The 16,984-nt window shown below is 47.4% G+C and overlaps 1 protein-coding gene across 4 annotated transcripts in view; it reads right to left on the reverse strand.

Annotated features, from left to right (window-relative positions):
* Positions 1-279: 279 nt before the first annotated feature.
* The window catches only part of AIFM1 (apoptosis inducing factor mitochondria associated 1), a 37,733-nt gene continuing 21,028 nt past the window's right edge, over positions 280-16,984 (reverse strand). For 2 of the 4 annotated variants that reach the window (XR_014834577.1, XR_014834576.1), the window contains exons 8-17: positions 16,308-16,384; positions 15,105-15,213; positions 14,249-14,356; positions 13,829-13,917; positions 12,740-12,880; positions 10,874-11,016; positions 8,896-9,020; positions 6,913-7,109; positions 6,489-6,613; positions 280-2,800 (exon numbers count right to left, since the gene is read on the reverse strand). Coding sequence is in view for 2 of the 4 variants with exons in the window: in XM_021079475.2 (XP_020935134.1) it covers positions 6,542-6,613; positions 6,913-7,109; positions 8,896-9,020; positions 10,874-11,016; positions 12,740-12,880; positions 13,829-13,917; positions 14,249-14,356; positions 15,105-15,213; positions 16,308-16,384 (1,061 nt within the window). In the remaining 2 variants the exon portion in view is untranslated. 4 annotated transcript variants of the gene reach the window in all.

Raw genomic sequence — 16,984 nt, forward strand, 5'->3', positions numbered from 1 at the left:
TAATTATCTCAGCATCAAGTTGAAAGCTGCCTGGGTTATGGTGGCTGTTCACCAGCCAGCTCTGCAGAGTGTGTTTGTTGGAGATTGGGAGCCACAATGGTTGGGTAGGAATATATGTGCTAGGATCATGGCTGAGAATAGTTTCACCACAGAGCCTTCCTGGGGAAATTCTGGGCTTGAAGCCAGTCTTTTTTAGGGGCTAAAGGATGTCACCTTGCATGTTAAGGCTGTCAAACTCCCCATGGAGAGCAAATCAGGCAAGGAGCAATGTCTAGGGGCCTAGGTCTAGATGTAACTTGTTAGGTCAAAGAAAAATCATAACACTCAAACTAAAACAAACAAACAAACAAAAAGAACCTGTAAATCAAGTTGGGCCAAAGGAACTGCAGAGGCAAAGTGGAGGATGTTTGCCAAGGGCTTGGAGTCCCATTAGCATCTGCTCCTGACCTTCGAGATGAAAGGCAACTGAGTCCACAGCGAGATGAAGAAAGTCATGGACAAGCACCCGAGAGACTTTTCCATACACAGGAGATTAGAGCTGAGGGTGGAGGGGTGATCTAGTCTGTTCCCCTCATTTTACAGATGAGGCTGCCAAGACCTAGGAAGGCAGCTGCTCTGGGTGACTGGCAGAGCTGAGACTCACATCCTGAAAAGTGCTTTCTGCTGCGCACCACAGCTTTGGGGAGGGCGGCAGGGAGGGCTTACGGGGACCTGAAGAAGAAACACGGGGAGAAGGAAAACAAGGGGGAAAGGAGGGGAAATGAAGGGGCTGGGGAAAAGTGAAGAGGAGGAGGGGGATCTCTTTGGGCAAGGAGACTGCCAGCTCCATATCCTCTGTATGGGTATATTCTACATACTCATTTCAGTAGACATTTGCATGTTCTGTTCCTAGAGGTGAGTGAAGATATGCCCAGAGACTGCAGAGAGAACCAAGATTTGGACAGAGCAAGAAAAACCTGGACTAGGTGGAAGGAGAACAATAGCCATCGGAGGAGTGACAGAGTTCCAGTGCAAACTCAGATCCTACTCCTTGCACTCCTGGTGCACCAATCCTTCCTGTCGAGCTGTCTGTGTCCGCCGCTAGATTATAAAGCCACCGAGGGCAGGGACTGGATATTACTCATCTTATCTCGGGGCCGTGGCACATGGCACATGGTAGTTGCACAGTATGTTTGCTAGCTGACCAATAAATCCATTTATGAGTGTCCGTATGTGTTCAGGAAATCAACTCCCATGATGGGTGCTCCTCCAGAAGCATCTCTGTGTTGTGCTGCAAATGCAAAGACAGCACAGGTGGAAAGAGACCTGGGAAGCCAGGCACCTCTGCCCAGACACTGGATGTGACGCCTGGGCTTCTCCAATGGGGACACGGGCCTTAGAGGCACCACTGGAACTAGGTAAGGCCATCGGGAAGGCGAAAGATCAGGCGAAGCTCACGGGTGGGCCTCTGGAAGGCATTTTGGTTCTTCGTCTCCAGATTGTCAATGCCCACCAGCCAAAGACCACTAGGACATTCTCGTGGTTGAATAAACTGGGTTTGCTGCTTGCTGCCGTGAGAAAGTGCACCATGGAGAACCCGGGCCGTCTCAGGAAGAGCATGCCTGGAAGGACTGCTTATGGGACTCGGGCCAGGCTGGGTGATTTGGGGAGGGTTTAAGGAAGCTAGGCTTTGCTCTGGTTGGATGCTGTCAGGAGGCGTCTTGTTAAACAAATTATATCCAATAGGAGGGCAGACGAGAGTGAGGCTCAATCAGTAATTGGTAGGGAAGCAGCAGTCACTTAGATCGGCCAGGCTGGAGGGTGGTGTTTGGTCATTTCTGTGGTTTGGGCAATGTTCATGGTTTCGCCCGTGTTCACACGTAATTCTGGATTAGTCTTGTTTTTGTCTCCATCCCCCACGGTCAGGGTGACCTCTGTGATGCTAATGTCCTATGAACCTGTTTATGTTCCACAGAACACCAGTTTTTAGCAACATCAAGGCCTTAGGAGAGTCCCAGGCCAGCTTCCAGCTATCAGGGGCTGCGTTTCTCTTTCTCTTTCATCATCTAGAAATGATTGCTGTTTTCCCACCAAGGCTTGGCAGCCCGGTATTTAAATATTCAGGCCCTCCCTGTACTCTGACCCAGTCACACCCAATCTGCAGAACCAGCCAGGCCAGGGAATGTCATCACTGGCCGGGGCTGTGTGTCTCTGTGTGTGGTTTTGTGTACATGTGGCTGTGCCCGCCAGAAATTCCCTGATAAGATGGGAAAGAGGCCAGGGGCAGTCTTGCTTCACCTCAGGGCCCGGCACCTTTCTGCCCAGAGAGCAAGGCACTGGGATTGCATCTCGACAATCTCTAGGGCCGCGAGGGTGCCCAGCTTTAGGTGGAGTCAGGGAAGGACGGAGGGGATATTGCAGCAGCCAGACCTGAGAGGAGCGGGAAAGGGAAGGGGTAGTGGGGGAAGAGGGGGGAGAGTTCCTTTGTATAAATGAGTCTCTAGAGGAGCTGCTGATTTTCCTTCAAGGAAGCAGCCTGCAGTAGGTCGCCGTGGGTTCCCCACCCCCATCCCTTTCTGCTTTAAGCCTCTTGTCTCCAAAACAGGCCCTGTTGATTAGCACAACAACAAAAAAGTCACATATGTTGACCTCATCCTCCACTAAGAGGCTTGCTCTGATTCTTTTCCAGTCAAACACGCTTCCTTCCCTCAGGTCCGTCTCACCAGCTAAAGTATGAGGACATCTTGCGTCGTGCTTTACAGGTGGCCAGGCAAACACTAGTACCAACATCAAGTGGTGCCGTGGTACCATCAGACATGAGCTGTAAGATGGCAAAGAAAAGCGAAGTTGAAGTCAAGCGGGTGAGCTGCGAAAGCTTGATATGTTGGCACAGCCCCAACTGTGCAGGGCGTGACTAGCCCTGTACTGCACTGTGCTGTGGCCCAGCTAATCACAGGCCAGCTACCGAGGGCCAAACCTCAGCTGGCACCACTCGTCTGTTCAGTCAGAAATTGATCTTGTGGAGTTCCCATCGTGGTGCAGCGGAAACAAACCCAACTAGGAACCATGAGGATTTAGGTTCCATCCCTGGCCTCGCTCAGTGGGTTAAGGATCCGGCATTGCCGTGAGCTGTGGTGTAGGTCACAGACGCAGCTCACATCTGGTGTTGCCGTGGCTGTGGCATAGGCCGGCAGCTCCAGCTCCAGTTAGACCCCTAGCCTGGGAACCTCCATATGCCACAGGTGCGGCCCTAAAAGAAAGACCAAAAAAAAAAAAAAAAAAAAAGAAAGAAAGAAAGAAACTGGTCCTTGTGATTCTTCGGGGCCTAGACAGCTTAAATGCATCCGTGATTGAGTGGTGAGTCGTGGCAATGGGTGAAGTGATGAGGGTCTGATAACCCGGATTACAGAGAACAGAGGCTACAAGACAGAGGCTCACTTTTATAGTAAACCCTGTTATCCAGCATCATTCAACCAAGTGACCTAGCTCTTGTCAGCACTTTGCAGGGTTTTAGGGGGTAGAGCTCATCGTCCCCATCCTGAGAAAAAGGTCTCTGCTCTGGGATATCTTGTGATCAATTTAGGGAGCAAACACTAATAGTGCAGAGAATGGTCTAAAGAACAATCAAGTTCAAAGGCAGAGAGTGCAATTGGAATTCAGAGATGAAATCATGCGCGGGCACTAGTCCAACTGGTACCACATCACCATGGAGAGATTTCATTTGGGCCTTGAAAGATGAGCAGGATTTGGAAATGTACGAGGTAACAGGGACAGTGTTCCAGATGTGAAAAGCACGAACAAAAATTTAAAGGTGGCAATGATCCAGATGCGGACATGCACGTGAGGTCATGGGAGAGGAGACCCACAGCGCAGAGTGGGCTGAGGTCAGGAGTGCTTCGGAAGGCTTTGCACTTGATGTGGTTGGCGACAGGCAGGCAGTGTACATGGGTGAGGAGAGGGGACAGGGACCAAGTGATGCTTTAGGAAGTGATCTAGCAGCAGTGGCTGACTGTGGATGGATGCTCTGATTGATCTCCACTCTTGGTGTGTCCACAGTGCTTTGTGTGTCTTCCTAGGGCCACACCTGACTGTATTATACGTCTGTGTTCACACGTCTGCTTTCCTCACTGACAGCAGGTGCTCCTTAAGAGAAGAGGCCATGTTTTCTCCATCTTACTATTGTGCCATCTACCTGGCTCATAGTAGGCACTCAATGAACACTGAATAGATCGTTTCATTGTCATGAATGAATTATTGTGACATTCCATACAAGGATGACAACTGTTAAAAAATTCGACTACACTGCACATAAAACAAGGTGAATCACAATTTGATTTTTTAAAAAATATGGTCTGTGAAATGTTTCAGGATCTTACAGTGTCTTACCACCCACCGTCTTTGTAAGTAGTAATTACCGTAAAAGTCCTGTTTCACAAGACACTAGATGAGTTTTCTACCTACGGATTTAGATTATGTTATGTATCAGATCATATTTCACTAAACCTGTATACATATAGTAAGAACATGATCTAGTGTAGCTAATTCTTCTTCTTCTTTCTTTCTTTCTTTTTTTTTTTTTTTTTTTTTGGCCATACCTGCAGCATGTGGAAGTTCCGGGCCAGGAACCAAACCCATACCACAGCAGTGGCCTAGCAGCTGCAGTGGCAATGCCAGGTCCTTAACCCACTGTGCCACAAGGGAACCCTTGCAGCTAATTCTTAAAGTGAACATTTGTCCTGTTCCAGTGTTCAGAAGGGATTTCACTGTAGCTGCAACTCCCTTTAAACAAACCAAATACTGGAACAAAATCCAGCCTTATAATAATAGGGCTCTTGAAAGTAGTAAAAATTTCCTCTTAATTGAACTAAGATTTGATTTTTACATTAATAGTCTACAAATAACAAATGCTAGAGAGGGTGTGGAGAAACGGGAACCCTCCTACACTGTTGGTGGGAATGTAAATTGGTACAGCCACTATGGAAAGCAGGCTGGAGGTGCTTCAGAAAACTAAAAATATGATCCAGTAATCCCACTCCTGGGCATATATGCAGACAAAACTGTAATTCAAAAAGATACATGTACCCTATGGTCATAGCAGCACTATTCGCAATAGCTAAGACATGGAAACAATCTAAATGTTCTTTGGTAGATGAATGGATTAAGATGATGTGGTACATATACACAGTGGAATACTACTCAGCTATAAAAAAGAATGAGAGAATGCCATTTGCAGCAACATGGATGGAACTAGAGAATCTCATACTAAGTGAAATCAGAAAGAGAAAGACAAATGCCATATGATCTCACTTATATGCAGAATCTAAAATACGGCACAAATGAACCTACCTATAGAACAAAAACAGACTCACAGACATGGAGAACAGACTTTTAGTTGACAAGGGGGAGGGCATGGGATGGACTGGGAGTTTGGGGTTAGTAGATACAAAGTATTACATTTAGAATCAATAAGCAATGAGGTCCTACTGTGCAGCACAGGGAACTATATTCAACCTCTTGGGATAGACCATGATGGAAGACAGTATGAGAAAAACAATGTATATATACGTATGACTGAGTCACTTTGCTATACAGCAGAAAATGGCACAACACTGTAAATTAACTATAATTAAAAAAATTAAAAAGTAAGACTTGATTTTTAAAAGTTAAGTAATTTGAAATGCAAAAAATGAGTTGATTTATGCAACTCTGACTTCTGTTCCCAGGAAATCAGCTGTAAACTGAGGCATGCCTATAAGCCTATTGGAGATGAAAGGGGCAGATTTTTAGTTTGGGGGACTGTGGGCAGAGGAGTCGAGAGACCATGATCCCTCAAACAGACTCCAGGCTTACCCATGAAGCATCAGGTCTTTGAACCTTTGTTTCTGCTTTCAGTAAATGTCGTTTCTGTCCTCCCCTCCCACAACCAACCCAGGTCTGGGCTGGGGGTTATCCACGGGAGTGTGCCTATGTGTGCATTCATTCAACGATTTACTGAGCACCTGCTATGAGCCAGAGCCTGTGCTAAGCTCTGGAGAGCTAACCACAGGCATGGTTCTGGCTGCCGAGAAGCTGCAGAGCAGCAAGGAGACATGTAAATAAGGACCAGGCTCAGAAGGATCAGGCACGTCTTCACTGAGACCAGGACCTTCCCTGGAAGAGAGGACGGGGGTCAAATGCTGCGGACAGAGGCCACAGCACATCCAAACAGAGGTCTGGCGGGGCGAGGGAGAAGTTTGGGGAACTGGCAGAAGCTGGGAGTGCAGGAGGGAGCGGGCGGCTGAGGAGGCCCCTGCGCTTTGGGAGTGTAGCTCTCTGACATGTACAGCCTCCCTCCCTTCACCCCCTTGCTCCCTGTCATGGAGAAGAGAATTTAATTTAGAAGAATCAGGTTTTATTCGGTGACGTGAACATTAAGAATTTGCCTACATGGTTGAGACATTCAAAAAGGACCTGATCATTCATACTCATACATACAGAGGAAGGCTGCGCAATAAAAAATGCTCCTTTACCCATCCGACTGCTGTCAGGGACGGCGAAGTGCCTGCCTATTGCACAAGGGCCTTCAGTCCTCATGAATGTTGAAGAGCTTGGCTACTTCATTGAGATCTTCGTGCTGCTCACCGTCCTTAATGATCTGAGGGAGGGAGGAGCAAGGAGTCTAACTCAGTCCATGTGCCTGCGGGCCGGTCCCCCCGCCACTCTGGGCGGGATTGCGGGAACGGCTCCCTATGCAGCCCGAGTGCCACTGCCCTGGACCCCCCGGCCAAGGCCCGAGTGAAGCAGAAGCATGGCTGGGCCAAGGCTACACCCCTGTTCTGCTCAGGCGCAGTGTGACCGGGGTGGGCAGCGTGCGGCTGGGCTCCCCGTGAAGTCACTGGAGCGGTTTCTGCCCGCACGCCCCTTCTTCCTCTCAGAGCTCGGACGGGCACCTACCTTCCTCGCGATGGGCATTCGGTTGAAGACGTTCCACAGCACGATCCCTACCACCACTTTGTCCCGGAGGTAGAAGATGACGCCTTTGCCGTAGTCCTCCCCTTGGGTGGGGGCCTGGGGGACCGCAGGGCTGCCGACGGGCAGAGTGATTTCCGGGGCCTCGGACTCCGTCTCACTCTCTGATCGGATACCAGTTCCTGTGGCCAACCCCCCAAAACAAAGGAGCAAAGGCAAAGCAAAACAAAGTCAGTTATTATGAGCTTTGAAATTCTAGAAGGCAAGTATCTTTCAACACCTGCTCCAAGCTGTTCTAGATGATTCGGTTGTCTATGCTGCCTCAGGAAACACTGGCCTTCTTCAGCCCCTCTCCATCCACAAAGCCAACAAAAGCTCTTCCTCGCCAGTTCCTGGGCACTGGGTCAGTCCGAGCCCAAACTTCCTATCTCAGTTTCAATTTTCCCTATGGATAGTTCCTGGTATCTTTTTTCAAGCCACAGGAGACTTGCTCTTGGCCTCTGAGAAACATTCTAGAGCTACATAGTCAGTACAATAGCCACTGGCCACATATAGCTATTCTAATTAAAATTAACTCAAAATTGAAGTTCCACTTATTTTATTTGACATTAAAATATAGAATTCAGTGCCTCATTTGTCCTAGCCACATTTCAAGGGCCAGAGAGCCAATGTGGCCAGTAGCTATTTTACTGGACAGAGCAGAGACGGAACACTGCCATCCCAGGAGAAAGTTCTCTTGGACGGCACTGCTAAAGAGACACTCTGGCCAAAGCACCAGAAGAGGGCTCTTTCTCTCCTGGAGAACCACCAGGCTTCAGGTAATACTGCTCAGTGGACAGAGTAGTGATCTGGAGTTTACAGGTCCCTGGGCCCCTCTCCTGGCTCCACTTCTCAGGAGAGGTCAGAATTAAGAAGTGGGTATCTGTCATCCACTTAGCTGACCCAGGAAAAGGACCTCGTATCCATATATTCACATGATACCTCACTGTCTCCTTGTTAAAGAACAACTTGTCCTTGAAATGCCTCTAACAAGAGCACACAGAGGTTAAATAACTTCAGCCAAGGTCACGGAGGGAGAGAGAAGAGGCCTAGGAGTTAATGAAAGAAATGTGTGTGGGAGAAGTTCATTCTGAGAGAGGTGTCTCCCGTCTAGAGAAAGCCTGGAATGAGAGGCAGCTCAGAAGTGACAAATGCAACTGGAGGCAGCTCAAGAACCACTCAGCCCAGTTCTTCATGACCTAGGACCTGAGGAGGGTAGCAGGTCCCAAAGTAAGGTTCTCAGGCCTAGTTACTGGGGAAGGAAGGAAGGGAGGGAGGGAGGGAGTTCCCCTTGTGGCTCAGTGGGTTAAGAACCTGACATAGTCTCCACGAGGATGCAGGTTTGATCCCTGGCCTCACTCAGTGGGTTAAGGATCTAGCATTGCCATGAGCTGTGGTATGGGTCACAGATTAGGCTGGGATCTGACGTTGCTGTGGCTGTGGTGTAGGCTGGTGGCTACAGCTCTGATTCAACCTCTAGCCTGGGAACTTCCATATGCTGCGGGTGTGGCCCTAAAAAGACAAAAAAAAAAAAAAAAAAAAAGAAAGAAAGAGAGAGAGAGAGAGAATGAGAGAAAGAGGCAGGGAGGGAAGAAGAAAGCCACTGAAAAAGTTCAGTTTTCCTCATCACACAGGTCTTCTCAGTCCCTTGAGACAAAGCGGACTACAGAGTTGTTGAGTTAGCCACCGCCCAGAGTCTAGGACAACACCCACAGTATCTCAGCCCACGCTTTGACCAGGATATCTGATTTCGCCAGCTCTTGGACCACTAAAGACTGAGAACTCTGGCTTTGGTTTATTTTAAAGCGCACCATGAAGAGAGCCTTTCACTGACGGTTCCCTCCGGCCAATACAGAAACCCCTTGTTCAGGAGGATTTGGACCACGGCTTCTGAACGCTCTCCCAGGAGATGTGGTTGGGCCTCCTTACCTGACTGCTCTGTGGCAGATTTGGGGTTGTCTTGTGCAGTTGCTTTTGCAAAAACACCAACTGTAGGCAAACTACTGTCCACAAGACCGATAGCTTCATAGCCAACATCAGGGCCCAAATCACTCCTAAGGAAGGAGAGAGGTGGTCTGTCAAAGGACTGCAAGGAATGACGCGGCAGAACGTTTTCTCTAAGATGCTGCACTTTCTCACCAACCAAAGAACCTGGTATGTGTGACAGCAGGAGAAACGCCAAACTGATCTGTTGCCTGCTAGGGTATCTGGGGACAAGTGCGAGAAAGCATGGTTATCTCGAATAGCTTTAATTTTCCTTAATAAGCCACTCTGCGTATCGCACACCCATACGTATCCATGATCTACGCTTCCTCAGATTTAACCATGCATCTATCCCACATCGTATTTGGGAAAAGATGGGTGCTCCACAGTTACTATTCGCTACCTTCCTTCGCCTCTTTGTTAAACTGCCTTTCTTCTTTTTTGGCCTCACCCAACGTGGAGGTGACCTACACCGCAGCTGCAGCAATGCTGGATCCTTAACCCCCTGTTCCAGGCCAGGGACCGCAGAGACAACGCTGGATCCTCAACCCAGTGCACCAGCTTGTTGGGGACTCCAGAACTGCCTTTCTGAAACTTTCAAGAGTGTTTCATATTTATGGAGTTTAGAATCTGAGATATTTTGCAGTTTTATTAACTGACAATATTTCCTCTTAGCCTTCATTTTTCAAGGCTGAAATTCCTTCTATAAAGAGGTACCTTTACCCACCTGGACATTTTATGTTTGGTGTTCTTCTTGGAAACTTTTCCTATCATCATCATACTGTTCTTAACATGCTAAGAACTTCACAGAATGTTTGTGGCCCAGACACACCAGGGCTTGGTAATCATCTAAGCTGCTTGAGCTGTTTTGTTTCTGGTGCTCTACATTTTATCTTCTTGGCCCCAGAGGCTCATTGGACTGATGTCTTCAAGGAACAGTCTACAATGACTTCTTGGCTACTGTTCCTGGGACGTAACTGATAACTGTATAGCTATAAACTATTTTTCCCCTAACTGCATTAGCCTACATGTGTTGACGATGAAACCCATCTGTTTTGCTTTTTGATGCCCACTCATGAAACTGTGTGTGATTGTCCTAAAGTGTACTCCCATCAGTTGAGAATTTCCCCAACAGAAACCTCTTTGAGCCTTCTGAAACCTTGAAGTTTTTGTTTGTTTGTTTGTTTAGGCCATACCTGTGGCATGCGGAAGTTCCTAGGCCAGGGAACGAACCTATGCCATAGCAGCGACCAAGCTGCTGCAGTGACAATGCAAGGTCCTTAACCTGCTGCATTACAAGGGAACTTCAAACTTTTTTTTTGGCTGCAGCCACAGCATGCAAAAGTCCTTGGGGCCAGGGACTGAACCCATGTCATAGCAATGACAAGGCTGAATCCTTGACCACTTGGCCACCAAGGAACTCTGTACCTTGTCTTTCAAATCAAAGAGATGAGCCAAACAGGGCCAGCTCTGGTACTCAGGAATGTCCCTCGCTAGCTTTGTGCTATCCAAAGATCTGCCTATACCTGTCTGACTTTAAATTGCTGCTCTTAAGGGTTACAGTTTTGGGCTGCCTTTTTTGTCATTAGGTTGGGCTCATTAGAGTTAGCAGCAAAGAGCAAATAAAATATCCTGCCACCTGTATCTAAGCGCACACTTTTGCCCTACCTACTTACTGTAGCTTGAACTCTGAGCTCTTTTAGCAGAAGTGCTAATGCCACAGCCATTCATTCGCCTCGTCTAACTTATGTCAAATGGAACCCTTTTACCAGTAGATGGCTCGGGGGTAGAATGCATAGACACAAGATGGAAGTTTTTCACCCTTTATATGAAGCTAACTGGCCCACAAGGAAACCAAGCCATGTAACTCTGGATCCAACTCGGTGTTCTAACCAATTGAGTCTTCAAGGCACAAAACTATTACCAGAACATTGACTGATGCCAGTATGGCTTAGCAGCTCCAGTCATATTTTCTCCGGCCAATCTTCCACTCACAACAGCGTGATCATGGTGCTCTACTCGCCTCCTACCCAACTTTATATCGTAGAAACATGCGGCATCTCCTGCCTTTGGAGACAGATACATTACATGAGCACATGATAAAAGCAAGTTAAAGACAGCACACAAACTTCTGGGGCTCAAAAAATGCTTGTGATGTTAACTAATGTTAACTAATGTTAACATCTGTCCACAGGCCAGAATCATACCTATACTATGTAAAACAGCTGAGGTTCCATTTTTTTTTTTCCCTTTTTGGTGGCACCAGCAGCATATATGAGTTTCCAGGCCAGGAATCAGATCCTTAACCCACTGAGCCACAGCAGGAATTCCTGAGGTTCCCCTTTTAAAAAAACACCCTGCGCCTCCACAAAGTGAACCTAAATCTTCCATGCTCTAGCTTACACCTATTTCTTCTTATTCTGCTCTTAGCAGAATCAGGATATTTTATAACCATGATTTGCAGAATATTCTTTCCTGGGTAGAAACCAGTTTTTAGATGTGACTACTTCTTACCTAGAAATCTTTTCCAAGATAAGATGTTTTTGGTCATTCGGCATCATTCATTCATGCCTTCAGTCAACAAGTATGTACTGAGTACTTACTGCAGATACTTAGAGTAAAGCATTATACTGTCTGGGCTGCGGAGACACACCTGACACAGACTTTGCCCATGAGGACTGTATAAACTAGCTGAGGAAGGGACGGTACTGTTCCTACAGTGTGCCTGCCATGTGACAGGTATGGAGTGAGTGAGCTCAGTGTTTCAAGCAGAGAGAGAAGCGCCAGCTGGAGCTGAACAAGGCCGGATTCACAAAGGGTGTGAGCTCGCTCACCCTTCATTCATCTTTGCAGCTATTCAGACACCACCAAAGCAACCTAAAAATCCAGCATGTGAGTAATAGTGAGATAAACTCTGATATCCACCTAATGGACTACTATACAGTCATTACACTATTTACAGAATCTGAAGCAGCATAGAAATAACTTACATTCAAATGCTAAGTGAGAAAGAAAAGAAAACAAATATTTATACATCCTATGCTTGCCATGACTGACTACAACAGAGGGAAAAAACTATGCACGAAAAAATGAAGGGAAGGAAACACACCCAAATATCAGTGGGTGCTGCAGGTGACTGGCCCTTTTTCCTTTTTGCCTGTGTTTTCCATACTGAGCATGTATTGCTTTTATGACAAGTTAAAAAAATCCAGTACACTTTGCCTTTAAAAAAAAAAAGCTTTAAGGGAAAAACACCCTTCAAAGTTCCTATGGCCTCAGTTGCAGAGTCCACAAACAATACACTCGTAATACTCTAACAATAGGGAAATTACCTCACAGTTCCTACATACTAGAGTCTTGTTTGTGTCATAACAGATTTTTAAAAACAGCTAAAAATAGTACTCAAAGAAAGTGAAAATGGAGTAATTTTCCTTTCCAGAGAATGTTATAAAATTGCCTCATTCTCCATTCCCTGGACTTGTGTTCAGGCAAAAGGAACAGCAGATCAGTCTGAACGCTGTGCACGTGCCTGCCAGGATGATGCTGATGGCTGCTGTCAACAGTGGAACCAGGAGAGCCCTACCCCTGTCCACATTTGTGGCTTCATTTCCTTTTCCAGGAGCCCGAGGCACGAGGCCAGACTTGATCTCCTAAACCCAGCAGTTGATAAGTTTCTGCTCTCCACCCTTGGCCTCCACACACGCTGAGCCCATTTGGGTGGCTTCTGTTGAGCCTTCACATACCAAGAACCCAGGCACCGAGCCCAGTCAGGCCACTGTCGCATACTTACCACCCAGATGTTAGAGCGGGCCTGGAGTTCTGCATTGACCCGGAAGCCACCGAAATCAGAGTCTATTTCTAGTCCACCAGTCTTAGCCAACTCGACGTTGGGCTCCAGGCCCACAGCTGCCACTATATGGTCAGTTTCTACCTGAGGACAAAAAGAATTCAGTCAACTATCACAGTTTCCATGTATGCCTATGGATAGAGTAACTGTACATCATGGCATTAAGAACTGGGGCTCGGAGTTCCCATCGTGGCTCAGCAGTTAACAAATCTGACTAGCATCCATGAGGACACAGGTTTGATCCCTGGCCTCACTCAGGGGGTTCAGGATCCGGCGTTGCCATGAGCTGTGGTGTGCCACAGATCTGGCGTTGCTGTGGCTGTGGTGTAGGTCAGCAGCTGCAGCTCCGATTAGACCCCTAGCTTGGGAATCTCCATATGCCGTGGGTACTGCCCTAAAAAGCAACAACAACAAAAAAGAATCAGGGCTTTACAAAGAAAGTCATTGGTTAACAGATTTTAAGTTCCATTTCATAAAGTGCTACCCTATCTACACACATACCCCTAATATCTAAACAGAAATCTGCCACCCTAGTAAGCTCCCAAAATCTGTGCTATAGACAGGAAGGGGCTATGGGAAATGGTTTCCAGGTGTTTATTCTGGCTCTCATCATTCCATTCTTTTTTCTTTTTACAGCCTGCACCTATGGCATATGGAAGTTCCTGGGCTAATGGTTGAAGTGGAGCTGCAAATGGGGCCTAGGTACACATTAGCCACGGCAACACCAGATCCAAGCCACATCTTCGACCCATGCTACAGCTTGTGGCAACGCAGGATCCTTAACCCACTGAGTGGGGCCAGCGATCGAACCTGCATCCTCACAGAGACAGCGTAGGGTCCTTAATCTGCTGAGCCACAAGAGGGAACACCATCATCCTTCTTATTTTAGTGGAGGATAGTTCATTCAGAAAATTATGGCAGGTTAATGTCGACTGCCAAGAACACTAATCTACTGGTATCAAGTGGAGTGAGAGTGAGGAAAGGGGAGGGCAGGGTTGCAAGAGCTTCTGGCAGCCTGTCTCCCCTCCTTACCTTCCGGCCATCTTTCAGCTTGATGAGTAACTTGCCACCGCTGACTCCAACTGATTGCACAATAGCATTGGGCAGCACCTTAACCCCTTCTGTAAAGGCAAATGAGACCTGAGGCTGAGCCTAGCACCTCATGACAACCAGAGGAGCTGACGAGAGGCATGCCTCATCAGAAAGCCAGCAACAGTGCGCAGGCAGCCCTGGAGAGCCACGAGCACCTACACCCGCACTTCATTTCCAGCACTTCCAGGAATCTGGGGCCTCAGATTTGAAACACCCGCATGAAGCCGGCTGACCGGAGAAAGGGGGAAACGTTTCATCTGCCAGCTGATAGGGCTTATGTCAGAGGCTCCCAAAGAAGCCAACTTTGCCTTGGTAGTGACTCAAGGCAAGAGCGGGAGCAGATGGAAGGAGTGTCTCTACCTCGTCTGACTTTTTCCATGGTCCAGTTGCTGAGGTATTCAGGGAGGATCTTTCCCATGTTTCCTTTCTCGGGGAAGAGCTGAATCACCTCTGTGCCCAAGGCTCGAGCTGGGAAAAAGAAACAGAGGAGGTATAGCAGGAGGCAAATGCCAATCCTAGGAAGACGGGAAGAGGAGTAAAAGATCCAAAGACAGCCATTCACTGCACACAGGGCAATGCTACGACCCAGGCCAGAGTGCCCATTTGTGGGGCACTAGGGCACGAGGGCATCCACAAAGCAAATACGACAGGTGCCAGAACTTGGCCCTGGATTCCACTACACACTAGGAACTGAGTGCACTTCCACCCAGGCTGATACAAGTGCCCGGCAAACTCGAATAGAAAGCACCCTCCTGAGAAGATGCTCTGATTTCACACAGCTGAAAAATAACATTAAGAAAAATGGTTGCCACGGCACATTCGAATTGGAACTCACGGATCAGCCAAGCTGGGAACCATCATGTGTCCGAAGCAAGTCTTTGACTTTTATAGGGAACAGCAGTTCAAAGGTACATATAGTTCTGTTGTCTACATTGCCCTTACCATCTTAATAACTCATTTTCCTTAATATTTTATTTCTAAGGACTCCTGGACTAGAGGAGAGAGGAAAGAAAAGAAAGCGGCGCTGCTCAGCTACTCGGATGATAGCTTTTCAATCACTAAGGAATCCTTCATCGAGCTAAGCGCGACATTTTTTTTTTTTTAAACCATGTAAACCTTAATTAAACTCTTTGTACTGATCCTGGCAAATGCATCTCTGAAAAGCATGTGATGTAAGACCAGAGAAAGAAAATCAAGGTCACTCCCCAATACTCACCTTTTCTGCCAAGAGCACAGGCCAGTTCGCTACCAAGGAAGCCCCCACCGATAATCGTAATCGACTTGACTTCCCGGGAAATCTTCTCTAAGGTTCTAAAGTCTCCAATCTGCAGGATCACACCAGTTTAGTCCATTGATTTCCCAAAGGGGCATAGGATAATACCAGGAAATATTGTCTGCTGAAGCTCTGGGAACAGTAATTTGTACACAACATCTTCTCTTTGTATACAGTGGCTCAATCATAGCCTCTATTTTATTGATGTAAATTTCTTTCTCCAACGTAACACTCCTTCCAGTAACAGTGGTTCTCGACTGGGGGCAGTTATGCCCCCTCTCCCCGCAGGAGACATCTGGCGATGTCTGGAGACATTTTTGGCTGTCACAGCTGGGGTGGGAAGTGCTACCTACAGCCAGTGGGTAGACTGCAGGGACATTGCTGAACACCCTACAATGCACAGGACAGCCCCTCACAACAAACCTTATCCGGTCCAAATGCCAATAGCGCAAAGCTAACAAGTCCTGTATCAAGAACTTAAAAGATAATACAAATCTTTTCAAATACCCATAGGAAAGGCTGAAAAGTAAGTAAAGCATGGTGTTAAGAAGCAACCCCCCTCCTTTTTCACTTTAATACTCTTTTTTTTTTTTTTTTTTGCTTTTTAGGGCCACACCTGCAGCATAGGGAGGTTCCCAGGCTAGGGGTCGAATTGGAGCTGCAGCTACCGGCCACGGCCACAGCCATGGTGACGTGGGGGATCTGAGTCTGCAACCTATATACCACAGCTCACAGCAACACCATATCCTTAACCCACTGAGCCACAATGGGAACTCCCCCACTTAAATACTCTTAACTTTTCTCCCCAAAGTCTCCACAAAAGCACTTGCAATGAAAAATGCTAAGGGGCTATAAGGAGTTCCGATGACTCAAATGCATCAGGAAAACACAACTGTGGATGGGCAACTGGAGGGAACCATAGCAAGCAATAAAAAACACTAATGTATTTTTCTCCTAGGAACTTAAAACCCTTGAGTGAGCTATGTGAGGTGCAGAGAGAGGAAGTGACTTGCTCAAGGGCAGATAACTAGTCTGCAGAGAGCCGCAGATAGAACCTGGATCTCCCAATTCTGGGTGGGTACTTGGGGACCACAGGATTATGCTACCTCTTCAAAATCGACACAATGAAAGCACTAAAGCAATCACCTTTCTGAAAAGTGTTGTTCTACTCTTCACCTCTGCTCCAGCCCTGTCGATGGCAGAGAGACTTCTTGGAGTGCCTCCTGGAAATAAGAGGAGAAAAACCCTTTAGCGCAACGAGCAAGGGCCAGCTCAAGCCATCCCCCGCACAACAGTGGCACTGAGCTCTACACACTCCTGCGGGTGCCACAGCAGCATCAACAGGACACAAGGCGGTGTTTTCCTCCCACTCGCCCCACAGTGGGCTTTGATCAACTTCCAAGCAGATTGGAGAGTCTGTCTTCAAAGGGCCCACCCTGCCCGTAGATGGCCAGAAGGCCTCGTGTTTTGCTTCCTGTTCTCTTCTACTTTCTCATGAGGATTCACCAGGAAGCATGGCCACATTTGTTTAAGCAACTGCTTCAGTCCCCTCTCTTGACTTCTGATTGGAACTGGCAATGAAACTAGTACAGTTTTTATCACTTTTAGGACACAGGGCAGAGGGTAGAGGGCAGAGGCAGAGCAAGGAGAGAAAAAAAGGCAGTCCTCTTCAATCCTCATCCATGCCTTTACCAGAAAGAGCAGTAAGGACAACCCAGAGGGGCTGCTGATCAGATGCCTGTAGTTAGCCAAGCTTTCGCCAAGAGAAGATATCCACTTCAGAGAGCCTGGGTTTCAGTTTTTTTAAGATTAAGTAATGCCTT

Source organism: Sus scrofa, chromosome X, assembly GCF_054392235.1.
Source record: "Sus scrofa isolate SSC_HxYL_T2T_F1_AM1 chromosome X, Sscrofa_HxYL_maternal_Yorkshire_Landrace_v2.0, whole genome shotgun sequence".
Lineage (NCBI taxonomy): Eukaryota > Metazoa > Chordata > Mammalia > Artiodactyla > Suidae > Sus > Sus scrofa.